Source organism: Dermochelys coriacea, chromosome 9 (assembly GCF_009764565.3).
Source record: "Dermochelys coriacea isolate rDerCor1 chromosome 9, rDerCor1.pri.v4, whole genome shotgun sequence".
NCBI lineage: Eukaryota > Metazoa > Chordata > Testudines > Dermochelyidae > Dermochelys > Dermochelys coriacea.
In genome coordinates this window covers 17,149,763-17,167,552 of record NC_050076.1, presented here as the reverse complement: position 1 = coordinate 17,167,552, position 17,790 = coordinate 17,149,763, and the positions used below count along the sequence as shown (strand labels likewise).

The 17,790-nt window shown below is 42.7% G+C and overlaps 2 protein-coding genes across 2 annotated transcripts in view; one reads left to right on the top strand and one right to left on the bottom strand.

Annotated features, from left to right (window-relative positions):
- The window catches only part of LRRC31 (leucine rich repeat containing 31), a 75,873-nt gene extending 70,706 nt beyond the window's left edge, over positions 1-5,167 (bottom strand). Inside the window, exon 1 of the mRNA XM_043492319.1 lies at positions 4,964-5,167. The gene's annotated coding sequence lies outside the window, so the exon portion shown is untranslated. The remainder of the gene's footprint in view (positions 1-4,963) is intronic.
- Positions 5,168-5,211: 44 nt separating this feature from the next.
- Positions 5,212-17,790, top strand: part of SEC62 (SEC62 homolog, preprotein translocation factor) — a 39,081-nt gene continuing 26,502 nt past the window's right edge. The window contains exon 1 of the mRNA XM_038415306.2: positions 5,212-5,343. Coding sequence (XP_038271234.1) covers positions 5,308-5,343 — 36 coding nt within the window. The 5' untranslated portion in view covers positions 5,212-5,307. The remainder of the gene's footprint in view (positions 5,344-17,790) is intronic.

Here is a 17,790-nt window from a genome sequence, read left to right as displayed (position 1 = left end):
GTCCACCCCTCCCCCTCTTCTTCTTACGTTACACCCAGGCCAGGACAGTCTTGGGTAGTGCGTGTGTGAGTATGAAAGTGGGTTAGGGTTTGGGGCACTAATGCTTTCTTCCTTCCTCTGAGTGACATGGGGTGCACCCATCACTCTCCACTGTTATTTTATTATTTTATCAATCAAGCTTTAAAACTTAGACACTTGGTGTGTTCCGTCATCTCCTCCCTTAATGATCCCGTGGCCTCAGCCTGATCACCTGACACCTAAGGCCGATTGGTAACAGAAATCTGTCATGCTATTCAAACTCCAGCAAGGCAAGAGCATGATCCCACTCTCCTAAAGACAATAGGCCTTTGGAACAAGTGAGATACTCACATTACGAACTGACCCATCTGACTCTTTTTACTTGTTGGGAGATAATAACTAAGTTATACATCTGGAATCCACATGGACACAGATCACCTTGAAAGGTTCTGCTACCTGCAATTACTCAGTTTGACTAAGCCCTATCATACTAATGTCTGGACACACCCCAACTCCATGAAGGTTCATACTACCTCTTTCAGCTACACTGGCACAGGAGGTCACCTGGCAGCACTGGACTTTGTGACATCTGTAAAACAATGTCTCTCCATGGTCAGGTTCCACCATGTGAAATAATTGTTTTATATGCCACATATCCACCACAATAGAAGGCAATTATAGGAAAGGCCAATAGGTCCTTCCTCGATTCTTGGTATGCATTCCTATTCCTATTTGGTTCATCCCTGGGAGTTCCAAAGTCCCTTCATTCTTCTCTGGGATGTCTCTATCACCTATCCAACTCCTTCAGTTCAAGGTTGTGGCCACAACAGTTCCTCTGTTTTGTTGGCCTTCAGGTAGTCCTCTGCTTGTTGCATAGCCAAGTTCACCTAAGTCTGCATTCTTCCAGGCAGACTTTCCAAGTGCTGCTCCAATACCATGAATTTCCCTACTATACAGGTTTCAGAAATTGTGTAAGATGCCTTTTAATGAAAGGTCAGTATATAGATTGAATTAAGATACTTTGCTGTTCCACTTATTTAAATTCCTAATATGATGATGACTCAGTTAACAAGTCTGCTGTTTTAACAGCAGAGACATGCTACCTCACATGCACAACAGAGAGGTGTGGCACTGGACATAGTTTGCTGTTCCAGGGAGTGAGAGCATTTTCTTCCTAAAGCATTTTGTGTGTGTATGAATATGTCTGTAACTTGAGTAGCCAAAGCTTTCTTGCAGTATTAGCAGAAGGCTTCTCATAAGACAGATTTAAGCATTACATCACATGCCATTTGTCATTATTCTGCATGTCAAGTCACGTTTCCACGTCAGTGTCCTGTGCATTCCACCACTTCTGTGCCAAGTAAAGTGTTGTTATCCTTGGTCATTTAGGAGATGGGCAAAACCTCTTCCACAGGTAAGTTAAACCAACAGCCTCAATTTGCACCTGCTGTTTTGTCACTTCAACAGCTAAGCACATTATATAATTATTAAAAGGCTACTGTCAACTTAAAAATCACACTTCTGTCTGAATATATCTTACCAGCTATTTTTAGAAGAAGCACCTAATTTTACTCTATCTAAAACAGATTAAAACTTTATTTCCCTATATTTTCAGTTTGTGTACAAGTCCCCTCTACAGTCTATGATGAGATAACGGGCTCTGTGGATATGGGGAAAGCAGTGGATGTGATGTATCTTGACTTTAGCAAAGCATTTGATACTGTCTCCCACAGTATTCTTGCCAGCAGGTTAAAAAAGTATGGATTGGATGAATGAACTATAAGGTGGATAGAAAGCTGGCTAGATTGTTGGGCTTGATGTCTAGTTCGCAGCCAGTATCAAGCAGTGCCCCAGGGGTCGGTCCTGGGGCCGATTTTGTTCAAGATCTTTATTAATGATCTGGATGATGGGATTAATTGCATCCTCAGCAAGTTTGTAGATGACTCTAAGAGGGGGGGAGAGGTAGACAAGACGGAGGGTAGGGATAGGTTCCAGAGTGACCTAGACAAATTGGAGGATTGGGCCAAAAGAAATCTGATGAGGTTCAACAAGGACAAGTACAGAGTCGTGCACTTGGGAAGAAAGAATCCCATGCACCGCTACAGGCTGGGGACCGGCTGGCTAAGCAGCAGTTCTGCAGAAAAGGACCTGGGGATGACAGTGAACGAGAAGCAGGATATGAGTCAGCAGTGCGCCCTTGTTGCCAAGAAGGCCAATGGCATATTGGGCTGTATTAGTAGGAGAAGTGCCAGCAGATCGAGGGAAGTGATTATTCCCCTCTATTCAACATTGGTGAGGCCACACCTGGAGTACTGCATTCAGTTTTGATCCCCCCACTACAGAAGGGATGTGGACAAATTGGAGAGAGTTTAGCGGAGGGCAACGAAAATGACTTATGAGGAGAGGCTGAGGGAACTGGGGTTATTTAGTCTGCAGAAGAGTGAGGGGGAATTTGATAGCAGCCTTCAACTACCTGAAGGGGATTCTAAAGAGGATGGAGCTAGGCTGTTCTCAGTGGTGGCAGATGACAGAACAAGAAGCAATGGTCTCAACTTGCAGCAGGGGAGGTACAGGCTGGATATTAGGAAACATTATTTCACAAGGAAGGTGATGAAGCACTGGAATGGGTTACCTAGGGAGGTGGTGGAATCTCCATCCTTAGAGATTTTTAAGGCCTGGCTTGACAAAGCCTCGGCTAGGATGATTTAGTTGGTGTTGGTCCTGCTTTAAGCAGGGGATTGGACTAGATGACCTCCTGAGGTCTCTTCCAACCCTAATATTCTATGATGCAATCAGTCAGATTAACTTGTAGCTTGTGTGGATCCGTTGTCCAGCAACAAGGGAAAGAAAAACATTTAAAATAAAAAGGAAATTGTGATTATAAAATCGCATAAGTGGGCAAGGTGATTCAGGGGCAAGTATAATATCTGAAACTATTTTAAACTTTTTTTTTCTGTCTGGTTTTCAATTGAGAGTATAATTTTCATTTGCGCAGGAATACAAACTGAGACAGGCTGAGCGCTCCAGATTAGCAGGAATAACCGCGTACAACAAGGTTTGGTATGAGTTGTATATTCTGGCACAGAACTAAACATGCTTTGCTAATATATATGGCCTATTAGTAAAAGCATGTGGTGAAACAATCTCAGATAAAAAGGTATTTGATTTTTATGTAAGATGTATATCTGAACCTATTGCTTAAGCTATGGGCAAGGGTCTGACTAATCTAAACAAGTACAATGCCTTCATGACCTATGGACATATCAACAGGCAACTACAAATAGAGGCACAGTGCATCAACTATCTTTGTTTTGATCTAATCTCTCATCTAGGAATGTGTAGTCAATTGTCCATCCTAAATGTATGTGCCTATATTAAAAAGAATAGGTTATTACTAATCTAGCTTTGCGGCAGACTTTCAAGAGAAAGAATAACATCTATGGCCATTTACGGGTACTTTTTGGTTTGTTTAATCTATTGCCTGGCATAAAATAGTGTATCTGGCAGAATGTACCTGGAGTGCTGCCACACACATTTGGTGCACCGTGATATGCTTTGTACTGTACATGAATAGAACACATAAGCACAATAGGCAGAGATGAAGAAAAACACCTGAGTAAATATAGATTTAGGAGCTTAACTTTGGACCTTCCGTTTAAAAATTTTGACCAAGGATTTTTAGTCTTTTGTATACAAATTCAGGACCTTTTAAAAACAGGATGCCTCTAGCCAATGTGCAAAAGTGGATGCACAATAGGGCACCTACATTTGCGGGCTCATTTCAGGCAATTGTTCTAAATTGTGATAGCTGCATACATCAGTTTGTGTATGCTGACACAGAGTTGGAGTTGAAGGCCAGAAGAGAACATCCCATCAGATTCTAGGCTGACCTCCTGTTTATCATGCAGTTATCCCTTGAATTGAACCCAATAACCTGGATTTTAGTCTAAAGCATTACAGCCCTCAACAGATTAAACTAGTGTCAGAGTAGCAGCCGTGTTAGTCTGTATCCGCAAAAAGAAAAGGAGTACTTGTGGCACCCTAGAGACTAACAAATTTATTTGAGCATAAGCTTTTGTGAGCTACAGCTCACTTCATCAGATGCATTCAGTGGAAAACACAGTGGGGAGATTTATATACATAGAAAACATGAAACAATGGGTGTTACCATACACACTGTAACAAGAGTGATCAGGTAAGGTGAGCTATTACCAGCAGGAGAGCGGGGTGGGGGGGACCTTTTGTAGTGATACTCAAGGTGGGCCATATCCAGCAGTTGACAAGAATGTCTGAGGATCAGTGGGGGAGGGGGGGAAGGGAGGGCAGGGAATAAACATGGGGAAATAGTTTTACTTTGCGTAATCCACTCCCACTCTCTATTCAAGCCTAAGTTAATTGTATCCAGTTTGCAAATTAATTCCAATTCAGCAGTCTCTCGTTGGAGTCTGTTTTTGAAGTTTTTTGTTGAAGAATTGCAACTTTTAGGTCTGTAATCGAGTGACCAAAGAGAATGAAGTGTTCTCCGACTGGTTTTTGAATGTTATACTTCTTGACGTCTGATGTGTGTCCATTTATTCTTTTACGTAGAGACTGTCCAGTTTGGCCAATGTACATGGCAGAGGAGCATTGCTGGCACAGGATGGCATATATCACATTGGTAGATGTGCAGGTGAACGAGCCTCTGACAGCGTGGCTGATGTGATTACGCCCTATGATGGTGTCTCCTGAATAGAGTGTGTGGCACAGGTGGAGAACAGGAGGGCCCAAGGTGCACCAATGCCCCAAACTGGTTGTGACCCTGGGGATCATGGCACACAAGGGTGAGAAAAGAACCCCAAGGATCTAGCCACACTTGAATGGTTAGTTGAGTTAATGAACCTGTTAATTCAGACGTGTTAACTAACACTATGGTGAGCGCTAGCATAGACTCCGCACGAGCACCTACCGTTGGTGTCTCGTCCAGGGGCGCTGGGTAAGATGCAGGGTACCTTCCCCTCCCCTCAGGCGGGGCAATGAGGGAGCAGGAGCGCTAGGGAGGCCGCCCAGCGGGGTGCGTATCCTCGCTCGAGCCCCGCTCCCCGCCGGGAGCCCGCCAAAACGGCCTCCCCCAGCCTAGACGGCGGAGAGAGGAGCTCTCCGCCCCGTCCCGCGAGCCGGCCCCTAACCCCTCCCGCCAGTCGCGAGCCCCACCTTAGCCACCAGCCAGCTCCGCCCCGCTTACATAACGGCCCCCGCGGCCTCTCGCGAGACTCCCACCCCCACGTCACCGGCAGACCAGACGGCGACAACATGGCGGAGCGGAGGAGACATAGGAAGCGGATCCAGGTATGCCGCTTCCCCCGGGGACTCGTTGCGTCCTCCCGCCCTGTCTCTGCTCCCGCTACGAGCAGCCCGCGGCCGGCCCTGCTCCCCACCCCCCGGCGCCTGGAGGCCCCCGGCCCCCCACCAGCTTCTCGCCCCCCAGCCCCTGACTCCCTCCCGTAAGGCCCTGCCCGAGTGCCCCGCTCCCGCCTGGAGCCCGCGCGCCCCACCCGCGTGCAAAGCCCAGCCCTGCGCACAGCCCACCTGCCCCGCCGGCGCCCTGCATCGCGTGACCGCGCGCGGACCGCGGCTGCGTGCGACCCTTGTTGTGGTATCGTAGCGATACGTCCCCTGCGTGCGCCCACCCAGCTCCTGTGCCTGCTCCCGTAGCCTCCCCCACCGACACACCGGGGCAGAGGCGCACCCCCAGGCCGCTGCACCTGTCGCAAAAAAAGCGCAGGCCGTTGAATTGAGGGGAACAGCAATGCTCTTCTTTTGGAGGAGGTGACAGAAGGGGTTTCCACGTTTAAGAACCAGTATTTTATAAAGAACGTCTGAATTTCTCCTACCTTCTTGCAGCTTGCAGACCTATTCAGTTGTAAGCAAAAATATGTGGACGGGATTTTCTTCATCATACGGCTTAAAACTTTTCATTATTTTTCTTAAAGAGACAAGGTGGGTGAGGCAATATCATTTATTGCACCAGCTTCTGTTGGTGAAAGAGATGAGCTTTTGTGAAATTTAGACAGTTAAATGATTCCTTTTGTGAATGGTGGGTGTCTTTTCAGGTACAGTAAATCATCCCTCCTCCATCCCCCGACCCCTCCAAAAATCCTGTGGTCTTTAGATACATATTAAAAAGTTTATTTAGACAAATACTAACGAAGTGGGGAGGAGCTGTTCAGTAAATATTCAAGTGAGGGAATAAAGTATTTATTACAGCTGGAGCAATAAAGGCATCTGCAGTTCAGGTTGCCAAAACATATTGGGTGGGATCCACAATGTTACTTAGGTTCCTAAATCCCAGTTTTGGTGCCACTGAGATCCATAAAACACCCACTAAATGCTGGAGGTGTCTAAACTCATTTGGCACCTAAGTTTTCAGGATAAAAGTTCTCCTTTGTGCCTATGTTTATGTCTCTGAGAGTGTGCATGTCTGCCTTCCTCAAGGGGTTGAGACACCATTTCCTGCCTAAATCCCAGAGCAATTCACAAGATCTGGAAAGATAGGCATTTGGCTGCCTGTATCACATGCGTGGCCTAAACTGGTAGGTGGCCTCTGAATATGCTTACTTGATAGGGTCCCATTCAGAATCTGGCCGGAGGAGGAGGTAGTGTCCATCTTATAACTTTAGCCCCCTGGTTAGAGCATTCACCTGGGATGTGGGAGATTGCGGTTCAATTCCCCCTTCTCTAGCAGAGGGAGGATTTGGACAGGGGTATCCCAGATCTCTCAGGAGAGTGCCCTAATCACTGATGTGAGGTTCCCTCAATGTCTCCTGCTGAAGCTGGTCCACTGTGGATAAATAATAAGTGAGTGGAGCAGAGAGACTGAAGCTGGGGTCTCTGATTTCCCAGGTGGATGTCTTACCCACTGTACTACAGTCATTCTCTCCCTGTTTCTGGCCCAATGACGATTAATGATTTATCTACAGTGGAACAGTCATTGAGCGAGCAAGAGTTTCTGAGAATTTACAAGTTATTTTGTTAAGTTGGTTTAACTTAAAAACAATCCTTTAAGAAATTAAGCAGCTTCAGTCTTTTCTTTGTCCAAATGATTTTAACAATGGAATAATGCAGGCATTTCAGACTTCCCATATAGTTAAAATTAATTGAAATCTTGTGCAGGAGCACAGGGGGGACCCTGAAAGCACAGAGTCACAGATTAAGATCTCTTACCCTCCTTCACATATCACCAGTTTTGCTATACAACCCTCTCTCTCTCACTTAATAAATCAATTGGAAATTAAGGGTTAGATTCTCCAGTATGCTTAGTTCTGCTCTGATGATTCTAAGCAGCTGTAAAACCATCTTAACTAGCTGAAGTGCTCTGGCTGTTTTGGTGTACTGGTGAATTTGCCCCTAAATTTAAAATTTCAAAAAAAGATTTGAGGTTGATACTACAGATCTTCAAATAATTAGAAATGTTGTATGGTAATATTCTTTTTAGGTTTCTTGTTTAGTATTCATGTATGAAAATACCCTAGAGAAATTATGGAATTAATTAACATGGAATTAAGTTTGAGCATATATATCAAATCAGTAACTTCCCAGTTGAAAACATTATAGAGAAGTTGTAATTATCCTAAAACCAAGCATTACAAACCACAGAAAATGATGCCATGCAGGGAGGGGAATATGTAAAAAAAAAAAAAAAAAAAAAAAAAATCTGTCTTTAGAAATCAATTTAATCTGGGATCACAAATACTACATTACTTCAGAGCAGAGATAAAGTTGTTTAAATTTCTTCACCATGTATTTTTTTTAACCTGAATATGTTTGGAGTTCTTTTAAATGTAATCTTAATTCTGAATTTCCTGAGTTTGTAATGTATCTTTTGTGAATAATTACACCATCCCTGTAATGTTTTATATTGTTAAATTACTGATGTATATTCCCAAGCAAAATATGCTAAAATGAAGTTAAGGTTGAGAGAGAGAGAGAGAGTGAGTATGTGAGAGAACTCATGGAGGCAGTGTTCATGTAATGAACTGTAGAGTCGTACAGTTCATGTATTTATTCACTTAGATCATCTCACGTGCCCTGTTCCCACTAATCTATCACACTGGGACTTATTCTAGCATGCTATGCCCATGATCAGTGTCAAACAGCCGCCATTAAAAAAAGAAAAAAAGGTCAGAGAAATGTTTCTTCTTTCTTCCTCCCAATATGGAATTTTCTGGGGGGAAAAATCTTACCTGGTTTGAGGCCCAAGAAGGGCAGGATTCATTCTTGTGCTTGTTTCAGAGTAGCAGCTGTGTTAGTCTGTATTCGCAAAAAAGAAAAGGAGTACTTGTGGCACCTTAGAGACTAACAAATTTATTTGAGCATAAGCTTTCGTGAGCTACCGCTCACTTCATGGGATGCATCTTGTGCTTGTGACCTGTTCTTTTTTTAAACTTTAAAAAAAATTATGATTAAAAAAAGAAGAAACTGGAAAAAGCATAGTTAGAACAAGAAAATAATCAGGTTCTTACAAGTTAGAACTGCATCCATTGCAATAACAATTTAAATATATTTAATGTCTGGTGTAATAACAACCTAAGGCTTCAATTCTGCAAAACTCGTATGTGTATTTAAAGCATTTAAGAAGTACTCCTGAATTTAACAGGACTACTCATATGCTTAAAGTTAAGTATGTGTATAAGAATTGGCAGGACCGAGGCCTAAATTTGTAACACAAATATGTAGATAAACATATGTTGCCTTCTTAGCAGTTTCTCCATCATATATCAAACAGAATATAGGAGTTGAGTCCATGAAGAGAGTACTCTTTAATTCACAGAATTCTTAATTGGCCAAAATGAGTCAGTTGTTTTTCTTAGCTTCTTGGACTGACTTGGCATAATTCAAAAAGAAACACCAGTTTTCAGAGTAATACTGCAAGCTGCCTCTGTTAAGGTAGTCAATTTTTCCATTATAAATGTATATCAGATTTTCTGGAACCAAGGCTGAATCCATGAAGCGATATAGGCTCCTAACTCCTATTGTAATCAGTGGAAATTAGGAGCCTTAATACAAGTTAGGAGTCTACGTTGCTTTGTGGACTCCACCCTAACTGTTTATTATAGGCTGGTGTTTAAACTTCCAATTATTTGCCCGTGAATAGCTATAAAAGTCTGACTTTAAAGTCTGGCATCTTGTGGCCTTGCTAGGCAGTAAGCAGGAGCTTTATCCCATTGAGAAGGGAGAGATTCCCAGCAATGGGACATCTAGCCATAGAAGGCGCAAAGGTAACAGTACAGTCAAAACAATTTTATGTTTAGAAAAACTATTAAATAATTTCTTAGAGGGTTTTATGTGTCTGACATTGAATTCATGATAATTAAGTCAAATTACTTTACAGGAGGAGAGAGATGAGTTGAAAACTACCTCCAATAAAAAGTTTTAAAATTCTGTAAAATGTTCTTAAAATAGTTCTTTGCTGGTGGCTTTGAATAGAATGCAATGGCTAATAATATATATTCATAGGGTTTTAAAGAGGAGACTTTGCCTGATATGTGTGGCATAGAGAACATTATATAATTAACCATGACATGCATGAAATGGATTAAAAGCTGGCTAACTGATAGGGAATCATCAAGCAGGTGTATCTTTGGTGGGGTCCCACAGGGATCAGTTCTTGGCCCTACTCTGTTTAACATTTTTATCGGTGACCTGGAAGAAAACAAAATCATCACTAAAAGTTTGCAGATGACACACAAATTGGGGGAATGGTAAATATTGAGGACAGGTCACTAAAACACAGCAACCTGGAATTGCTTGTTAAACTGGGCACAAACAAACAATATGCATTTTAATATGGCTAATGTAAATGTATTCATCTAGGAACAAAGAATGCAGGCCGTACTCACAAGAGAGGGGAACTTTATCCTGGAAGGCAGTGACTCTGAAAAAGATTTGGTGTCATGGTGGATTATCAGCTGAATATGATTTCCCAGTGTGATGTTCTGGCCAAAAGGACTAATACAATCCTTGGATGCATAAACAGGGGAATCTCGAGTAAAAGTAGAGAGGTTATTTTATCGTTGTGTCAGGTACTGGTACAACTGCTCCTGGAATACTGTGTCCACAATTCTAAAAGGATGTTGAAAAATTGGAGAAGGTTCAGAGAAGAACCATGAGAATGATTAAAGGATTAGCAAACCTGCCTCATAGTGATAGACTCCAGGAGCTCAGTTTATTTAACTTAACAAAGAGATGGTAAAAAGGTGATTTGATTTCAGTCCACAAGTATCTACATGGGGAATACATATTTTTATAGTGGGCTTGTCCATCTAGCAGAGAGGTATAATAATCCAATGTCTGGAAGTTGAAACTAGACAATTTCACACTGGAAGTAAGGTATAAATTTTTAACAATGAGAATTATTAACCACTGGTACAATTGATCAAGATTCATGGTGGATTCTCCATCACTATAACTTTTAAATCAAGATTGGATGTTTTTGTAAACGATATGCTCTAGGAATTATTTTCGGGAAATTTTGTGTCCTGTGCTATACAGGAGGTCAGACTAGATTACTACAGTTGTCGTTCTGGCCTTGGAATCTATGAATCTAGACATAAAACAACGAAGGAGGTTAGCCTCTTGACTTGGGCAAAAAAAGAAAAAAACAAGTTTCTCATATCCCACCGGATTTATTTCCTTTCCATAGTTATGTAGTCTCTCATTTTCCCCATATCTAGCTGTATTGTTTCTCTTCCTCTTGAAATCCCACCCTCATCTCTTTTCCTTTTTACTCTGTTTCCACTCAGTGGTGTTTCCCTGCCACGCAGCTCTCTTCTATGTAGTGTCCTGGCAGCAAGGTGAAATTTAGCAAAATTTTGGTCTTTAAAGGATCAATAAAAAGGATTTTGGAGATAAAGATTCTAGTAAATCTTACTTGGGTGGCAGTTTAACTGAGGTAATAGGAAGAGCACTATATTAAACAAAATGTTGAAAAGAGAAAATCCTGAGGGAATCAGATTGCTAAAAATGTGTAAAAAGAAAAGGAGTACCCGTGGCACCTTAGAGACTAACAAATTTATTAGAGCATAAGCTTTCGTGAGCTACAGCTACACGAAAGCTTATGCTCTAATAAATTTGTTAGTCTCTAAGGTGCCACGGGTACTCCTTTTCTTTTTGCGAATACAGACTAACACAGCTGCTACTCTGAAACCTAAAAATGTGTGATACTTAGTGATATTGAGGCTTCTGAATACCCAAGACTTTAATTTCTCTGAGAAAGCTCTGTGTGTGTGTGTGTGTGTGTGTGTGTGTGTGTGTGTGTTAAAAAAACAAGTTTTCCTTTACAGTCTGCAGATTAACATCTGTTTAAGAAAAAGTCTAAATACATATGTTCAAAAAGAAAAACATAATAACTCCCCCCCCCATATCTGTTACCCAAGAAACCTGATCCAAGGTGTTCTTTCATCTCGTTAACAAAACAAACGTGTTTCATAACCTACAATGAAAGTATTCACTTAAAACACAAAGTTGTCCTAGTCCAGTTCATTTGGACAGGTGTTCAGTTGAACATCACAGCTGGAACTGCACTGGCCAAATTCTAAAGTGGATAATTATGTGGTGCCTACCTAAAATTGTGCCTATACTTGTATTTGGATAAATAATTAGTACTTATTAAATGCCTCTCATCTTAGTGTCACTGTATTTCACAAATATTAGTAAATATGACCACTATTACATAGATGCAGAAACTGAGGCAAAACTTGTGATTGGCCAATGCCTCAGTGCAAGTTGGTGGCAGACTTGGGAATAGAAATCCAGATTTCTTGATTTTCATTCAGTTTCTCCAACTGTTATACACAGGCTTTTGGGATTCAACTAGATGAAAGATGTGTTGGTAATTATTTTTATGAAGCCTTTAGCTTCATAATCATACAGTTGGTTCTTCCACATTTGGGTTGGAATCTGTGGGTAGGACATTGTACAATAGCTTGCACAACTGTTTCTGTGGTTTACCCTTTCAGTGGATGAATAAAGGACTGGTCTTCAGAAGTGACAATAGAACACTTTTCACTAAAACTAAACCAACTTTCCCATTTGTTAGGGCTCTTTTCGGTTAGTTTCAGGGTGATTTTTTAAAAAAGGTCAGATGCTGGGTGGAAAGAGAGGGAGGGAGAATGGCAAGAGGTAGAGAGGAGTGTATGCACAAGAGATGTCAGATAGTAGAGGAGGAAGAAAAGAACAACAAAAAAAACAGGAGAAGTAGCAAAACAGGATATGAAGACAAAGATTTACTCCATGATAACAGCACTTGCTGTCAGTCAGACAAGTAGTATGGTCTTCAAAAAAAAAAAAAAAAATATCCAAGTCAGGTGTGGGGAAGGGGCCAAATCACCTGGCATAAGGCTAGGAGAAAAAATTAGGCATGACCTTTGCTTTTAAAATGTTGTCCCCTCCTCCTATTTTTCATTAATTGTTAATTTTGAAATATGATACTTTTAGTTGTTGCACTACAAAATTAAAGCTATGACTGAATATAATAAAGGACAAAATAGATGATTATTTTTAGTGAGGGATATTTATATGGGACACAATGTCAATGAGCAATAGTAGAGAGAGAGAAAAGGTGGGTGAAGCAATATCTTCAATTGGACCAATAACAGATATTACCTCATCCACCTTGTCTCTCTATTTACCTGAGACCAATACGACTACAAGAACACTGCAATGAGCAATATTCATCTTTTTTCTTAAAGGATGCATTTCTTATGGTTAAAATATAGTACCCCAGTAGTCTGGAGATCTTGCTTCTAGACCTGGTTCTGCAACAGGCTTCCTTTGAGGGACCTCGGGTAACTCGCATATCAGTCGCTTAGTCTAGAGCAGGGGTCGGCAATCTATTGCATGCGTGCCAAAGACTGCACGCGAGCCAATTTTTAATGGCATGCTGCTGTCTGCCGGGGACAGCAGCGTGCAATTAAAAATCCTGCCCGGCCTGGCCTATTCTTCTCCGCCCAACGCTCTCTCCTTGCAGGGCAGGCAAGCTTTCCCCCTCCCTCCACCTCTTCCTGAAGGGTGTAGGGTTCCTGCCTCTCCTTCTCTCCCTCCCTGCGGCCAATCAGCTGACAGCCCTTGCTACGGAGCGGGAGAGGGAAAAGCAGAGCCGCAGCAAGCTCTCTGCTCCGGTGATGTTGGAGGAGGGGGTGGAATCGGCATATCCCCTCCAGCCCCCTGCCGTGAGCCGCCCAGGGCAGGGAGCTGGGAGCACCCCCACGACCCCAGCCCTCTGCCCTGACCCTGCACCTCCCTCACACACCCCCAGCCCTCTGCCCTGCAACCCCCACACACCCCATGCCCTGACTCTTGCACATCCACATCCCCACCCCCACCCTGAGCACCAAACGGAAGCTCCTGCACACACCCACCCACATTCCCCCTTGCACCAAATGGGAGCTGCCCAGGTAAGTGCTCCACGCCCAAACCTCCTGCCCCAACCCTGAGCCCCCTCCCTCATTCTAGCTCCTGGCCAGACCCTGCACCCCAACCCCCAGCCTGCTCCTTCACTCCCAGCCCTATTCTCAGTTCACTCCCACCCTCATCTCAGTGCAGAGAGAGGAAGAGAATGGGTCAGAACCAAGGAGAAAGTAGGTATCTACCTATGTGGACAGGGCCGGGACCCCAAACTGGCAGCGGGCTGAGCGGGGTCGGCAGCCGGGACCCTGGCTGGCAGGAGCTGGCGGACGGAATCCCAGACTGGCAGCGGGCTGAGCTTCTCAGCCCACTGCCGATCTGGGCTTCTGGCTGCTGCCCCTTGGCAGCCGGGGTCCTGGCTGCAGGCTCCACTCAGCCCACTGCCAGCCTAGGTGAACGGAACCCCAGGCCGGCAGCGGGCTGAGCAGACCGGCGGTGTAAAATCAGCATTTTAATTTAATTTTAAATGAAGCTTCTTAAACATTTTGAAAACCTTGTTTACATACAACAATAGTTTAGTTATATAATATATAGACTTAGAGAGACCTTCTAAAAAAAATTAAAATATGGTATTGGCATGCGAAACCTTACATTAAAGTGAATAAATGAAGACTTGGCACACCACTTCTAAAAGGTTGCCGACCGCTGGTCTAGAGTTGGTCTTAGTCTTAGCTCATCACTTAGGGCTAGATTTTCAGGGGTATTTAGGTGCTTAAAGGTGGAGATAGGCACTTTTGTAAATCCCACTAAATACCTGAAAGATGCAAGATAGACACCTAAATAATTCTGAAAATCTGACCCCTAGCCTTTGTGCCTGAGTTTCCAATACTGACCTGTCTGATGGGTCTAAACTCCAATTCATGCCTGTAAGGTACTTTGAGATCCTTAGATGAGAGGTGTTTTAAAATAGCAAAGGTGTTTTTTTTTTTTTTTTTTTTTCCAGAGTGATATTTTTACTTTGACAGATTTCTTAAATAAATGCTAAAGATGTTACACAGACCAACAAAGACAAACAGAAAATAAATGTTCTCTCTCTAGGACACAGTGTAAGTTTTAATTTTGTTATTGTCTCCCAACTTTCATATGATTAGACAAGATAATTGAGTTTCACAAGCTTAGACATGCTGTATGCTTGAATTTTGTATAAAAATGTGTCCTGAATGAGTACATAATTTTTTGAAAGTGAAATTAACTAGCTAAATATAAATAAATAAAAATTAACTCATAAGTGAAGCCTGTCCCAGGTTCTAGGCATTGTTGTCATCCATTAAAAATACTCTCGGATCAAATGCAATCCTTTTCAGACTAAACAGGAACACATTCTTTTCTCCACTAATGTCTCCCACCAGAAAGCAAAACATCTGGACAGGCAAGTGAGTGAAAACTGGGGTTTACCATAAACTCAGCAACTCACAACTGTAACTTGAGCCTCTATATCAGAGGTGGGCAAACATCCGGCACATGGGACCCTCCTGCCCGGCCCCTGAACTCCTGGCCCGGGAAGCTAGCTCCTGGCCCTTCCCCTGCTGTTCCCCCCTCCCCCACAGCCTCAGCTCACTGTGCTGCCAGCAGAACAGCTGCAGAGCCATGGCCTGACCCGGTGCTCTGTGCTGCACGGTGGCGTGGCTGGCTCCAGCCGGGCGGCATGGATGCCTGTCCTGGTGTTCTGGGTGGTGCAGCTATAGCGCCACCAGCCACTGGTGCTCCAAGGAGCACGGTAAGGGAGCAGGGAGCAAGGGGTGGGGGAAGTTGGATAGAGGGCAGGGGAGTTCAGGGTGGTGGTCAGGGGGCAGGGGTGTGGATGGGGTTGTGGCGTCAGAGGGCAGGGAACAGGGGGCATTGAATGGGGGCAGGGGTCCCAGGGGGGCAGTCAGGAATGAGAGGAGGGGTTGGATGGGGCAGCGAGGGGCAGTCAGGGCGGAAATCCGGGGCTGGTCATGGGACAGGGAGTGGGGGTGGGGGGGAGTGGATGGGGCAGGACTTCTGGGTGGGGGGGGCACATCAGGGGGCGAGAACCGGCCCTCCATACAATTTTGGAAACACGATGTGGTTTCCAAAAAGTTTGCCCGCCCCTGCTGTATGTACTTATATACTTTTATAAATATCCACTACCGTAACTCTTATTAGGAGACCCATCTTGCAATGATTAATAGCTTATCTAAACAAATTTCTTTCAAATTCTTTCAAAATAGTACAGATCCTTAGCCCAAGCTAAGTCCTATTTGTGCCACTACACTTAAAGATGCTGTGAAGGTGTAGTTGGGGAATACCCTGGTGACACAGAACTGGTATAATAGAATGCTTGTGGGACTTTTGAGGGGATAGCATGATGCTATACTCTGGTGATCCTATGTCAACAGAACAACCCCTAGGACTGTGGCTGCTTTAATTTATGCCCCTCAAAGTGGAAGGAGATGTTGGAAAGATAGTATAATGACACCTCTGCCTCCTCCCTAGTATACACCGAATAGAGCTCTGGTGTGCCTTAGGATCCATCCCAATGTTTTGAGTGTAAAAACAGCATTTAACTAAAATAATTTTAACATGGTTGCAGTACTGTAATAATAAGAGAGGAGATGTTAGAACAAGGGACCGAGAGTCAGGCTCTATATCTGACTTCCAAGCTCCATCACTTGCTGTGTAACCTTGGACCAGTCACACAGGGCCTGTTTTTTCAGACTTACTGAGGATCCACAAATACCACTGAAGTTAATGGGACCTTTGAATGTCAAGCAGCTCTGAAAATTAAGCTTGTAAATTCTTTCATTTCCTCATTTGAAAATTGAGTAAAATATTTACTCTACTTCATAGATGTTTTTAGATGTTTTGAAATCCTGAGAAGGTGCTATAGAAGTACAAAGTATTATTACTAAATATTCATATGGATAAATTCAAAGAATTTTTACAAGTGTGATCACTTCTTTAGTGTTAGAAGGGCACCAAGATTCTTAATATTTTGTCTTCACATTAAATATCTTGATAATGACAGTCCTCATTAGTTCTATTCTGTTTTTCCAGAACCTTTGTTTATACTGTGACAGGGAAACATCCTATTTTAGGTCATGTCGATCATCTCACAAATGAGAAGAGCCCCAGTGAACAAGTCACACCTACGTGGGAACAAAAGAGAGAGAAGCTTAAGACCAGCTTAGCATGCACAGGTTTTAAAAACTTAAGAAGTTTTCAATTTGTCAAATATCTACAGCTCTGTTCTCTGTTTGGGTCCATGCAGAGCCATCATTAACATCAATGGAAATTACAAATGCATGTTGAGGAGAGATTAGAGTACAGAGGGTTAATTATTTCATCTGGATCTTCACCAGGCCTCCATTTGCAGGAATAGTTTTGAATCTGCAATCATTTGAGCAAATAATTTAGGGTATTAGTGCTTGCAAATTACTTACGTAATCTGTTATTTAGGCATCTAGATGATGTACAATGTGCCTACAAGAAATGGAATGTGAATAAATGGAAATTAGGGCTGAAATTCTGGCCCTACTCAAGTTAATGGGAGTTGAAATACTTGTTGTTTTTGATATTCTTAGGTCTGAAATGAAGGTCTGTCAAATTGCATCTTTAAAAAGAGCAATATATTTAAGTCTGACACATGTTCTGTGTTTTGGTGGGGTTTTTTTTGTTTTGTTTTTTAAATATATGCCCGTGTACACTTGGTGTCTGTCACTTCAACTTTTTTCATTCAGCAGTCTATTTTAACATTGCAGTACAAATCTGGAACTACAAGTAATGGGATGAAACTGAGAGGGAAACATGTAGGCGAATTATCAGGAAAAACTTTCTAAGAGTAAGAGCTATTTAACTCTGGAATGGCCTCCCAAAGGAGAGCCCTATTGCTTAGAACACTAAAAACTAGACTGGACAGAACACTAGAAAATGCACTGTAGGTAGGGAACAATCCTGAACTGGCCGGATAACAGACAGGGGAAAAACATAAGCAAGACTAGCAGTAAAATTAAGCATTGATGGTAAATGTGAATGATGATGATTTTTCCAAGAGAGCAGTTCCATACTCTGCATTGTGAAATAAGGACATTTGTCCTGTAGGGAGCTATTGTACTAAATATAGGTTATTTGATAGGGTGGCAACCCACAAATATTACAAAAGCTTTAAGTGAAAATTAACCCACTGTAGTTATTCATCAGTATTTATAACATCAGTGTGCATGTGAAAGTATCAACACAATAGCGCGAGTCAGTTCATATCAAGTATAGTTGCATAGTTATGTGTGGTGTTTGGGTATGTCTGTTTGTATAGGTGTTTTTTTTATGTATTGCTATGGGATAGATTTACAAAGATTTCAAGTGAATATTCAG